We start from the raw sequence: 13,556 nt of genomic DNA on the forward strand, positions 1-13,556 counted from the left end.
CACCCCGCCCCCACTTGGCCAGGGCTGGGGGAAAGGGCGCAACAGGGAGCGTGGCGTGGATTCTTCCCGGGTGGGAGAACACAACTGTTTGTGGCTTCTCCCGGATGTGGGAACACTGAAACTTGAGAATAACTGGGATTCCTCAAAACAAGTGGGGACAGGTATTGGGGGGGGCGGGCGGGGGGGATGGGGAGGAGTATGAGCAAAGACACAGAAGTGGCTCGTTAAAGGAAATTTTATCTCTCTTGGGGTGGCTTGGGGGCTAAGTCAGTCGGGTGGGGTTGGGGAGAGCTGGAAATCAGATGAGCAGGTGAAAGGCTGTAGATGCTGAGGATTCCGCCTGCGGGCACTGGGGCGCTACCGGAGAGTTCAGAGCTTCAGCGGCTGTGGTGTGAGAGAGCCCTCTGGTGGTGAGGCAAGGGAACAGCATGGGACGGGGAAATGGGGGCCTTGGTTGGTCCACTCATTCAGGGAGCTGTGGGAGCTCAGAGCAGATCCCCCAATTCATCCTGGTGGGTGGTTGGCGGGGGAGAGGAGACCTCGCCCCACCGGGTGAGCCTGAAACTCAGACGGAGATTGGACTAGGCTGAAGGCCAGGCTGAGCACAGACTCAGCGGAAAATCAGAAAACAGGGCAGGGGCGGCGCTCCGTCCTGGAGTTGGAACCATCGCCCGCACGCTCCGCCCGGCATCGCTGATAACCCAGGAAACCGGTTGCTAGGGGACCATGCTAATGAAGGACTCGCCCACTACCAAGATGGCAAACAATCCGGCTTCAGGCCAGAAACCACGTCCTTTCCTAAAGAGCCATTTTGGAGTCTGGTAAAATTCAGGTTCCGGACCGAAGCCTGGAAAGCTGTCCAACCCACGTGAAGAGGAACCCGGAGGGAAAGTGTCAATTAAAACCCAAGGGGGCGGGAAGTGGCCTGCTCCAGTTATTTGCCAGAATCTTCCAGCGGGATGCGGGCGGGCTCGGCCCTTAACCAAGATGGCCGCCCCGAGGCGCCAGCGCACTGTGGAATACGGCGGCGCTTCCGGTCCCGCTGCCCTCAGCGAAGATGGCGGCAGTGGAGAAGCGGCGGCCGGCCGTGGCTCCGGCGGCCGGTTTCCCCGACAGCGGCCGGCCGGCGGTGTCCCGGGCAGCGGCAGCGACCGAGAGTGAGGAGGACTTCCTGCGGCAGGTCGGCGTGACGGAGATGCTGCGCGCGGCTCTGCTGAAGGTGCTGGAGGCGCGGCCCGAGGAGCCGATCGCCTTCCTGGCGCACTACTTCGAGAACATGGGCCTGCGCTCGCCTGCAAACGGCGGCGCCGGGGAGCCCCCGGGCCAGCTCCTGTTGCAGCAGCAGCGCCTGGGCCGCGCGCTGTGGCACCTTCGCCTGGCTCACCACTCCCAGAGGTGCGGGGCGGGGCCGGGGCGGCGCCGCTGCGGACCTGCAGCCCCAGCTCGCTGCCCGCGGGCGTGCTGGGCACTGCGGTGCGCAAGCCTCCCGACGGGGGGGTGGGAGTGGGGGGGCTGGCGCCTGTAGTTCTGGCCGTCTTCGTGTGTTGTGATGCCTTTCTGCAGGTGCTGAGTTCCCCCTTGAAGCCCACGCCACTTTTAAAAATCACAAAGCTCAGAGAGGACTTCACCCAAAGTCACGGAGCGAGACCTCCGAGCCAGGTCCTAACAAGCTAGGTTTTTTCCTAGATGTGTTGTGACTAGCGTCGTTGCATCCCCATCCGTTAGGCCAGAAAATGGATATTTGCAGGGCTGGGCGGTGGAGTCACCCAAGACCCCTACCCTAGGAGGTAGCTCCCATGGGGCAGGAGTGGTGTCCAGAAAGAGGCCTGCTTTAGGCACAGGGAAAGGTGCTGCAGGCACGAAGCCGGCGGGTGCGCTGGCCTGGAGGCTGTAGAGCTGCAGTGTGGGACCCACAGGCTCCTTAGCCTTCTGGTGGCCGAGGCCTGGTGGGCTGGACATGGCCACCGCACCGGAGCACCGCCCCGCCCCCAACCGTTCTGAGCCCAAGGAAGGTGGTTGAGGACCATGGATTGAATGAACGGTCCACATCAGGGGGGTTGAGGAGAAGCTTTCTGACCTGCACCGTCCACCAGACCAGGTCATGACTGGGTGTGGATGGCTAGGTCTTGGTTGAGACCCCTGGAGAGAGGCCCCTAGAAGCAGAGCCTGAGGCAAGCATCTGTGGGTAGGTAATTGTTGAAGGGAGTGCTTCCAGAAGAACCAAGGAAGGGAGCGGAAGCCAAGCAAGGGAGTGTTCCAGCCTGATCACCAGGGGGTCCCCGCACGTTTCAAGCACGTGCCCACCTTTGGGCGGCCTCCCGAGAGAGTCATGGGTACAGGCCATAGGACAGCACAGAGAAGCTGGGGAGAGGCCTCAGGTGTGGGAAGGGGTGTGGAGGGTGGGCATCTGAGAAGAGCATGCGTGTGTCTGAAGGTCTGCAGGGGCTGGGGTGGGAAGGGAGTCCCAGGTAGCCCCTGGGGCCATCCACTGAGATGGGAGGTCATTGGTTTGGGGAAAGCGTGCAGTGTTGCTCCAGGACTCTAAGTCAGGCTCTGGGAGAACCTTGCAGCTGGAGAGTAGACAGGTAGGTCTGCGACTGGGACAGGAGGTCGTCAGCTGGGAGGGGTGTGAAGGCTTCAGGAGAACCAAGAAGAGCTCAGGACCCAACCCTGAGGAGCCCCAGCCTCAGAGAGCCCGCAAAAAAGCACGATCAGGCCAACCGGACATGAAGGCGGGAACCAGCAGAGAAAAGAGGGCCACCATGTACGGTGACGCAGGTCAAGCACTGCAGGAAGCACTCACCTACAGGCAGTCACAAATGAGGAGATTTATAAAAATGGCTTTTTGCAGAGCTGTTTCCTAATTCACACGGAGGCACTTTGTGGACTGGGGGCAGTCCCGTGTCCGTCCAGCGGCCCGTAGACGAGGGCTGCAAAGCGTCTGTTGGATTTCAGGCCAGGAGGGCCCTATGCCTTTCCGGTGGCTGCTGTGACAAATTACCACAAACTTGGTGGCTTAAGACAACAGGTATCTGGGGCACCCGGCTGGCTCAGTAGGTAGAGCACACGACTCTTGATCTCAGAGTTGTAAGTTCGAGCCCCACGTTGGGTGTAAGAGATTACTTAAAAATAAAATCTTAAAAAAAAGAGAAATGCACACAGAAACTTATTCTCTCACAGTTCTGGAGGCTGAGAGTCCGAGATCAAGGTGTCAGTGTCCCGGGGCCGTGCTCCCTCTGGAGGCTCCAGGGGAGAGGGTCCTTCCTGCCTCCCGAGCTCGGGGGTCCCCAGGCGGCCCTCCTCCCTCCGGGGTAAGCCTCCCTCCTTCTGTGTCTGTCCTCTTGTTTCTCGTCTGAGGACATTTGATGTAGGGCCACCTCATCTCATCTCCACCTCCTGAACTCGTTCCCTCAGCAAAGACTGTATTTCCAAATAAGGCCAGTCACAGGTTCTGGATGGACGTGCAGTTTGGGGGGGCTCTGTTTACTGTAGTGCGGGGGCATGGGAGCCGTTGGCTGGAGGCGGTTTGGAACGGCAGGCGGTTTGGAACGGCTGGAGGCGGTTTGGAACGGAGGGTGCAGTGAACAAGGGCATGTCTGCCGCTGGCATCGGGGCTCACCTGGGCCCCCCAGAGATGGAGCCAGTGGCCAACTCAGAAGACAGTGCAGTCAGGAGCCCTGAACCTTGCCTGACGGGCCAAAGGCAGAAGCCAGGCCAGGCAAGTCCCCGGGCGGAAACCAGGGGCGCCCGCTGAAGCCGGGCAGCTTCGCCCTGATGCGGAGGGGCTGACTGGGCCAGGTTGGGGCTGTCATCGGCATGAAAGGTTTGGGAAGAAGTCATCCAAACTCCCCTTGTCCTACGTCTTGCAAAATCAGAAGCGCTGGCCCCCCAGGATTGGTGACGGTGGCAGTGGTGTGCAGTCGGCCACCCCCCTGCCAGCCCCAAGTCCCCAAGAGCACAAAACAAGCTTTATGAGACCTGCTGAGGGCCGTGTGGCCACTGAGGGGCAGAGCCGGAGCCCGAGCTGGGTGTTGTGGCCCCCCGGGGCCTCTGAGCCACTGTACCACCACAGAAAGAGCGCCACCTCGCGCCCCCGTGACCCGGGAAAACGCTCAGAAGGCACCACCAAGCCCGGTTCCTTAGCTCACTCTGAGTGGGGCCATCCCAGGCCCTGCCGGGGGCCGAGTAGCACCTCTGGCCTCCACCCACCCGGTGGTAACAACCACAAGTGTCCCCAGATCTCACCCCCATTGAGAACCTCTGGTCTAAAGCGAAACGTTTCCACGTCTCATTCTGGAGATACATGCACGTACACGTATCTTTATGTTTTTTTATTTATTTTTATTTATTTTTTTTTTATTAAATTTTTTTTTTCAACGTTTATTTATTTTTTTTGGGACAGAGAAAGACAGAGCATGAACGGGGGAGGAGTAGAGAGAGAGGGAGACACAGAATCTGAAACAGGCTCCAGGCTCTGAGCTGTCAGCACAGAGCCCGACGCGGGGCTCGAACTCACGGACCGCGAGATGGTGACCTGGCTGAAGTCGGACGCTTCACCGACTGCGCCACCCAGGCGCCCCTACGTATCTTTAAAACAAACGCTCGCGCTCTTTAGCGTGACGGGGCCAGAGCCAGGTGGCCCCGCGTGCGGTGTGGGTGAGGGGCTGACTTGAGGCCAGTGCCCTGGAGGCCGGGTGTCTCCTTCCGCGGCACCCTGCCTGGGACTGTGAGTACCTCTTTGTGTGTCTCCCTGCCCCGCGAGGCGGACGGCATCCGGACAGCCCACTGGACCGCGGCCCTGGACGCGGCTCAGAGCGCAGGAGGCCCTCCCACGTGTGGGGCGCTGTTTTAAGTCCTTGGCATGAATTCCATCCCTCTGTCCTGCAACACAGGCATTAGGACCCTCCTGGTCCAGACCCGCAGGGTGGGGGGCTCAGGAGCTCAGTGAACAGGGGACCCAGCTGGCTCCTGGGGTTTCTCGCGCCAGGCTGTCTCCATCTCTAGGGAGGAGCGAATGTGCTCAAGAGGATCGGTGGCTGGAAAAGATGAGTCTTGGGCCACGTCGGTGTCGGTCGAGACAAGCCGTGTCACGCGGCAGTAACAAAGAGCCCTGACACGAAGGACTGCTTCTCACACCACGAGGCCGTGGCCTCGAGGGGCTGTGCTCACGGACTCTTGCTTGGTTTCCCCAAGTACGGCAGCGGGGAGCGGACCGTGGGGACACCACAGTCACTCCCAAAGCTGGCTCGAGAGAGGACCTGTCGGTGGTGGAGCCACGTCCCTGTGGCTCCTCTCACTTGAGGGGCGTGGCGGGCCTTCAGAGCGCCCGCATGTCAGATGGGGTGGCTGCCACGTGGGGAGGGCGCACGGTGGCTCTGGAGACGCCACGGGCCTGGGCGCCAGGGTGCCGGCGTGTGAGCCTTCAGGGGACCCTGACGGCAGCCTCGCGAGAGGCCCTGAGCCACTGCCGAGTCCCCGACCCGCAGAAACAGGCCATGAACGCTTGCTGCCATTTCAGGCCGCTGGGCTCAGGGCAGTTTGTTACGCAGCGACACGTAGCTGCTGGGGCGCCAGTGACGGCCGAGTCTGTTCACAGCGGACCTCCCCACGTTCTTTCCTCCTCCCGGTGGAAGGAGTTAATGTTTCGGGCTCCTGCAGGGGCCCCTGTGGGGCTCGGTCGGGTAAGTGGCCAACTCTCGATTGCGGCTCATTTCAGCTCACGTCGTGATCTCCCGTTTCGTGAGTTAGAGCCCCACGTCGGGTTCTGCGCTCACATCGCGGAGCCTGCTTCCAATTCCGTGTCCCTCTTTCTGCGCCTCCCCTGCTTTCGTGCTTCCTCTCTCTCTCTCTTTCTCTCTCTCTCTCTCTCTCTCTCTCTCTCTCTCAAAAATGTTTAAAAACAAAACCCAAGTCCTGCACTGGGCTGGTTTGAGGCATCGGCTCATGTGGGTGACAGTCGTGGTAAAGGAGTGAGCACTAACGCCACCCCAACGCTCCCCGGGGCGGTCTCACCGACCGCTGGCTCCAGCAATGGCGAGGGGCCAATGAGCGGGAAGAGAAAGGGGTTTGTAGCCCGACCGACGGAGAAGCGAGTCCCAGCTGGCAGAGAGACCCCCCCCGGCTACACTTCTGCAGCCTCTGGGCCTCGGTTTCCTCCTCTGTCGTGGGGCTCCGATCCACAGAGCTCGCTGGGTCAGCACATCCGCCCACAAGCCCCACACCGGCAGCAGTGATGACCGCAGTGGTGGTCACGTATTGACCAGCACGTACTGAGCACCGGCCGTGCGCCAGCCCAGCCTCCACTAAGCACCCGCTGCTTACGGGCCAGCATTTGCTGGGGTCCGTTGCTCCCTGGCCCATAGAAAGGTGAGACGACGTGCCCAGGTCACACGGGAGGTGAGTGGAGCCTCTGCGTACCTTCCCTCACCTGGGGCGGAGCGGACAGAGGAGGAGTGTAAGCCTCTCACTCGCCCGGCCCCCTCCTCTCTGGGATCCTTGGCCTGACCGTGAGCCTGCACCGAGCCTCAATACCTATTGGTCGCGGTGGAAATGCTAACGGGCCACCAGCCCCGGTAGCGCTGGGCCACCGGCCAGGCCCTAGGCTGCCAGTCCAGTGAGGGAGTGAGACACGGGGCGAACCAGCCACCCAGGCTCACCCTGCAACCCGCACGTAACCGCCGTGCTCCCCGATCAGCTCGTGAAGCCCCCTGCACGGCCAGGCCGTGCGGTGGAACCTGAGCCATGCCCACCTCGCGCCGACAGCTCACAGCAGGGTCAGCCCCCTCCTGTGCCGGAGGTTTTGTGCCCCAGTCGCTGTTGTAGCCATTCAGCTCTGCCTTTGCAGCGACCACAAGCAACATGTCAATGGATGCACGAGGCCTTGTGCCAATAAAGCTTTATTTACAAAATAGACGGGGGGGGGGGGGTGCTGGGGCAGACTTGACCCCCTGGTGTAGTTTGCCTACTTTTGGCCCGTGGGACTGTGACAGAATGAAATAAGCTAATCCGTATTAAACGCTGGGCTCAGCTTTTGGCCAAGAGCGACCACCCCGTAAGCGTAAATGTGATTGTCGGGCGGTCCCTGTGGGGCAGTGCCCGTTGGTTGACTTAGCAGACATTTCTAGAGCACCTGCCATATGCCAAGCAGTGCTCTAGGCACTAGGGTTCCTGGGCCGACATTCCGAAAGGACATCTTACACTAAGTCGGATGGTGGTAACTGCCATGAAGAAAAATACAGGAGGCAGGGGAGGTCCCCACAGGAAAGGTGACGTCTCAGTAAAAACTCAGGAGCTGGAGGACCTGTGGGGGAAGGGCACTCCAGGCAAAGCACATAGTCCGTGCGAAGGCCCTGGGGCTCCCCCAGGCCTGGTTTGTTGGAGGAAGATAGATGGGGACAGGGGAGGGGTCCCAGGGCTGTGCTGGACTCTGCTCAGCTGGCCCAACACGCCTATCCTCCCGCAGGACGGCCTTCAACAACAACGTCGGCGTGGCCTACGAGTGCCTGAGTGCCAGTGGGCGCAAGAAGAAGCCGGGGCTGGACGGGCGCACCTACAGCGAGCTGCTCAAGCGCATCTGCCGGGACGGGGAAGCCCCCGAGGAGGTCGTCGCACCGCTGCTGCACAAGATCCAGTGCCGGGACCATGAGGCCGTGCCGCTGGACGTCTTCCGCGCCGGGATGCTCACCTGCTTCGTGCTGCTGGAGTTTGTGGCGCGGGCCGGCGCCCTCTACCAGCTGCTGGAGGACCCCACGCTGGCTGTGGCCGACCGCCGCGTGGGCCAGGCCGTGCTGGACACCCTGGAGGGGGCCCTGCAGGCCAGCGACGGGGCTGCTGTGCCTGCCTGCTTCCTGGAGGCTGGCTCGCGCCTGGGCCCCGACAGCCTGGCGCGGGCCATGGACCGCGCCCTGGTGGCTCGGCGGCCCAGCTCCCCCATGACCCGGGAGGAGTTCCTGGAGAAGGCTGCCGCCCTCTTCATAGCCAAGGTCAAGCCGGTGGGCTGAGCGCCCACACGCCTTCCCTGCCTCCTCCCCCCGGGCGGCTGGAGGCACCACGAGGTGGTAGCCACCTGCTCCCCGGCGGAGTGCAGGTCTGAGGCCGGAACCGGAGTGTCCCTGCATGCAGCGGGGGGTGCGGGGAGCCCTCCCCACGCCCGCCTTCCAAGCTGGAATCGTGCCCCAGCCCCTTCGGAGGGGAGGCCGAGGGTCCCAGGGAGCGGGCACCCCGTCCCCCCACCCCCACAAAGGCCCCTGTCCTCGGCGGTAATAAAGTCTGTGCTCGAGGCCGACCCGGTGTGTGTGCCCCCCTCCCTCCCCTCCGTGTCCGCTGAAATGCTTCTCTGCTCCTGCCTCCGCTGCTCGGCGAGGCGCCCTGGACTCCCAACCCTGAGACCCGGGAGGCCCTGCGGTCCACAAGGGCCCCACCCAGCCAGTTCCTGGCCACGGGTTCCCCAGCTGTCGAAGCAAGAGTCCGGCTGGGCAGGTAATCGTGACCGTGATGATGGAAACGACGGACACGTGTGAGCCCTGCAAGGTCTCACGTGCCTCCGAGGAAGGCAAATCACTACCCCGATTTTGGCAGATGGGGAAGTCGAGGCCCAGAGGAGTGAAGGGTCACCCTACCCGCGAGGGGCGTACTCCAGAGCCCACACCCTCCACCACCTCTGCCACCTGCCGTCAGTCCACCCGGGACCCACACACACCTGCGAAGTCCGTCCTGTCACTTCACCAAGCACCCGCCGGGCACCCCTCTCCCCTCCAAGGGGATGGTTGCTTGCAAGAGGAACCCCTCCGGGAGCAGGAGGAAGGAATCACATTCCCAGCCCAGAATGGTGGCCGGCCGGTGACCTCACTGTCGTGGCCTCAGCCTCCAACTCTGGTAAATGGGACCCAGGACTCGGCCCCTTTTCTGATTGAAGGAGACCCCGTGGGAGCAGAGCTTAAACCATTTTTCAGGCTACCGATGGCAAGGACCACCTTGTCTCCCCATCCCTCCCCCCTGCACAGGCCAGGTGGTCAGCGAACTGTGAGTTGTGGCCACCGACTATGTGTTTTGCAAAACCGGCCGCAGCAACGTTTCTGTCCCCACACGCTTCCAGAACGTCCCCGCCCCTCCCTCGAAAGGCAGATCAAGAGGTGAAATCCGCATTCCCTTTCACTGAATTTGGGTGGCTTTTGTAACACTACAGGATCTCCACGGCTAGGTCACAAAAGGTGGCAGGTCCCGTGCCCCCTGCCCCGGGCTCACCGGTTCACTCAGCAGCCGCGAGTGTGGGACAGCAGGCGACTGGCAGCACCGACCGCGCAGATTCGCGAGCGAGACAGATCACCGTGTTTGCCATGAAGCTTTAGGGTCATTTATCACGCAGCAACGGGCAACTGGAAGGTTAAGGAAAAGCAAGCCGCTGAATATTGTTGGCTGGAACGCTTCTACTCTGTCCTGCGCCCACACACAGGGATTGCTCCAGAAGTTTGCAACCCAGCCGCCACGGGGCCGGGCAGCAGCAGGGACAAATCGTGGGTGAGGCCCCTGCCCACACTCGGCTCGTAGACAGGTGGGCCATCTGCATTAGGTGCATACCTGTCCCGGAGCCCGGGCAGGTGGGGGCCTCAACGGTCAGCTCTGCGGTCACTCCTTCATGACCTCAGAAGCTGAGGTGGGCGCTGTGTACCGGGTCACCCCGCCCTGCTGCCCCCGCCCTGCTGCCCCTCTGCAGGGGAGCCACGCTGCCCAGGAAGCTCCCCTCCTTCTGGGGCAGGCATTGCTAGGGAGTGATGACCAGAGGGTATAAGAGCCAGCCCCTTTGCCTCAGGTGGAGCTAATTTGGGGGCAGCTCATGTTCCAGAGCCCCCCAGAATAGAGTGAGGCCAAGTCCAGCCAGGACAATTGCCCTGCCCCATCCAGCCTCGCCCGCTGCCTCCCTGGGTCACCATCCTGCGTGATCTTAGGTCCGGAAGTCCCATTCGTTACGACCCCGGCTTGATCTCTGCCAGCCGCCAGAGTCCAGGGAAGCTGACACAACGTTCGCACCTGGCCTCAACCTCATGGCAGTGTGGCCCATGGGACACTACAAACCTCCCCCTTCTGGAAACACCCCCTTGCCCACTCTCTAAATGCTCCTGCCCCGCCCCATAGCGGCCTCCTCCTCTTATCTCAGCTTTGGGGGTCGGGGGACGTGGCCCCCCCAGCTCTGTCCAGGGCCTCTCCTCACACATCCTCCTCACTTAGAATCTCACCGGCCTGAGGCATCTATTGCCACCCGGACGCCAGGGTTCTCGAAGTCATGGCTTGGACCCCTTGCCTTGCTCTGCTCCAGCCTTCGAGAACCAACCACATACCTAGGACTTCTGGAGACATCCCAAGGACACCCTAGGCCTGCTGTATCTGGGACTGAGCCTCTAGCTGACCTCCCAAACCTGGGGCTCCCCTGGAGTTTGTGGCCTCTGTGGAAGCCCCCTGTCCACCCGGGTCTGGGGGAGTGGCTGGATGCCTCCTCCCCCTCAGCTGGCCCTTTTCTGGAACAGCAGGTGACTCCTGGATGGCCAATGAGATGCAGCCCTGGGATTGTTTGTGACACAGTTGAGCTGGGAGGACCTGGCCTGAGTTCTGGAGCCATTACACCACCACAAGTCCTGTGGGCAAAGTCAGCACTCGAGAAAGCTGACTCAGGAGACTCCCCAGCTCCTTGTCTTGCCTCTGTCCCCTCACTCTGTCTCAGGCACACCAGTCTCTAGCTGGAGCAACTTGTCCCCACCTCAGGGCCTTTGTATGTGCTAGCCCGTCTCTGTCACACTGTTACTCCAGACCCACATGGCTCACTTCCTCCCTTCATTCTGGTCTCTGCTCAGATGCCACGTCCTGAGGGACACCTCCCCTGACCACTCTCCAAACCAACCCTCCAACCACTCCTGTTGCTAATGCCTCACCATACTGTATTTTTCTTCTTGGCAATTATTGCTACCAAAAGTCGTTATTTATTTACCGATTTGTTTATGGCCTCTCTCCCTACCTCTCCAAAGGTGGGTGGCTTTGCTAGTCCTGTTCTCTGTAGCCCCAGGGCCTAGATCTGTGCATGGAAGTCATGAATCAATCAATTTTCCAGCGGAAGAATCCGAAGCTTACAGAGCTAAGTGTATTCAACTCCCACGACTGTTGTTACAAATCACCGTGAATTCCGTGGCTTAAAGTTACACACACTGGTTCTCACAGTCCTGGGCTCACAGCTCCAGGTCCTAACTCCCAGGTGTAGGCAGGGCTGGCTCCCCCGGGGGCCCCCGGGGGCCCCATCTCCTCGGTTTTTCCGGCTTCCGGAGGTGCCGTCCTTGGCCCATGGCCCCTCCTCATCCTCAGAGCCAGAAGCACGGGGTCTGCCCATCTGTCTGACTTTGGTCCTTTATGAACGGGGTAGATTACACAGGGCCCAAGCACCGTGATTACCCAAAATAATCTCCCATCTCAAGATTCTTCTTCTTTTTAACGTAAGCTTTACGCCCAACGGACCCCAACTCATGACCCTGAGATCGAGTTGCAGGCTCCAGCCAGGTGCTGTCTTCCCATCTCAGGATTCTCAATCTCATCTGCAAAGTCCCTTTTGTCCTGTGAGGTGGTATAGTCACAGGCTCTGGGACTAGGATGTGGACAGCCATGGGAGGTGAGGGGGGCATTATTCTCTCCCACGGTAAGTGACCGGCCCCATGGCACAACCAGGAAAAGGCAGGGCTGACCTCGAAGCCAGTTCTATTGCATCCAGAGCACACTGGCCTTGAAGCCTCTGTCTTAGGACTCCATTTCCCTCTACGCTTGAGGGGCCACATTCTCTCCTGTCCGTCCTTTTATTCCACTCCTGCAGTCCCTGCCTCCTGAGATCACGTCTTCCTTCTCAACCGGCATGATTGCAGCAAAATGCCATTGTATACCTCTCCATAACATCTTCAACGCCCATGCTAAGAGTTTTCCAAATATTATCTCATGTAACTCATTTTACAGAGAGAGAAACTGAGACCTGGCTTAGCATCCCAGGGCCATTTCCAAGGTCAGAGCAGAACTTCGGTTTGGATGCAGGGCGCTCCTGTGGCACGTGATGGGAGGCCCACATCAAACTGGCTTCCTAAGAACGAAAGTAATTTGTCAGCTTGCACCTCTGGAGCATTCAGAGGTCAGCATGGCTACATCCGGGAGCACGCACAGGGTCATCAGGATGCCCGAGTGCCACCTTTGTTCGTAGGGCTTGTGGTGATAAGACGGTCCCCTAACCTCAGGCCAGGTCCCCACTCAGTCACCCCAGCCCAGTGTTCTCAGAAAAAGTCCCAGAGCTGCATCTCATTAGATGGTTAGCCACAGGCCGTTCCTGAACCAACCAGTGCAGCCAGGGGCTTGGGACGCTCTGGTTGGGGGACCCGTCCCTGCAGCCAGGGTTTGGGGGGTCAGTCCAATTTGAACCTTACAGACTAAGAATGAGAAGCCCCTAAGGGAAAATCGAGGTGCTGCGGACACCCCAGATGACCAGCACTCCAGGATACTTCGGAGCCCAAGGAGCAGGCTTTCCTGGGGGACGAGGCCCCATGTGGCAACTGCTGGAGCGGCCATAAACTTGGTACCCTCCCTTCACCTCTCCAAGGCCACCCCGCCCACCCAACACTCTGCGGGGCTGTGGGGATTACATAGGGAGATCCTGGGAAGCCTCTCCGGAAGAATCACGATTGGCTCTCACGACCGTGTATCCATAAGCCACCACACGCCAACGCCGACACTGCTGCTACAGGCAGAGAATGAGCGTCAGAGTGCACTTGGCACAGGGTACACAGCCCTTTTACAGCTGAGGGGCCCACTCCACGCGCCTCCAAGGAGGGCAGAGGTTCTGAGACTCGAAGCCCAGAGCCCCCTTTATGGATGAGACAGTCAAAGCCCCAGGCTTGGGTCAGCCATCTGAAGCTCAGCTCTGCCCGGGGTTCCTTCTCAGAGTACCCTGACTCTCTCCCCCGTAGAGATGTTGCTCACCTTGCCCCAGACAGGTTTACACCTGCCTGTCCTCAGCCGGGACACCTGGAGGAGGGCCGAGCCCAAGGTGTTGCAGCTATTGGCTGCCCCTGACACCTGCCAACAAGGCTACAGGCACATCCCAGGGCGGGACCACAGCAGGGGCCACTGGCCCAACGCCCGCTCTCATGGGGAGCGGTCACCCTGAGGTTGTGCAGGATGTTGGCCTGGGCACCACGTCTGACTCTCATGCCCAAGTGTCCCAGCAAGGGTTGTGTGTCTAGGCCTCGGACCAGCCAGATCTGAGCTCAGCCACAGTCGGAAGGACAAGCTGGGGTGGAAGGTCAGTCTACGATTCGGGCACAAGCAGGGCTCAGGCGAGGGTGGGACTCAGGCGGGGGGTTCGGCCAGGATGGGTGCTGAATCAACACTGCCGAATGAAACCCGAAAGCGGAGGTGCACTGATCTCCCCAGCTTCCCTGGGGAGCAGTGTCTTGCCCATCTCTGGATTCCAGTTCGTCGGACCGAATTGAGCAGGGAGGTCACTCCTCACCTCTGCCTCGAGAAACTGAGGCACCGCCCAA

General features: G+C 60.7%; 1 protein-coding gene across 1 annotated transcript; it reads left to right on the forward strand.

Moving 5' to 3' along the window:
- The first annotated feature begins 986 nt into the window (after positions 1-986).
- On the forward strand, positions 987-8,284 carry TPGS1 (tubulin polyglutamylase complex subunit 1). Its single transcript, XM_045491101.1, has 2 exons — positions 987-1,395; positions 7,463-8,284. The coding sequence occupies exons 1-2, from the start codon at positions 1,058-1,060 to the stop codon at positions 7,998-8,000; spliced, it is 876 nt and encodes a 291-aa protein (XP_045347057.1). The 5' UTR covers positions 987-1,057; the 3' UTR covers positions 8,001-8,284.
- The last annotated feature ends 5,272 nt before the right edge of the window (positions 8,285-13,556 follow it).

The sequence above is a fragment of the Leopardus geoffroyi genome, chromosome A2 (genome assembly GCF_018350155.1).
Source record: "Leopardus geoffroyi isolate Oge1 chromosome A2, O.geoffroyi_Oge1_pat1.0, whole genome shotgun sequence".
Lineage (NCBI taxonomy): Eukaryota > Metazoa > Chordata > Mammalia > Carnivora > Felidae > Leopardus > Leopardus geoffroyi.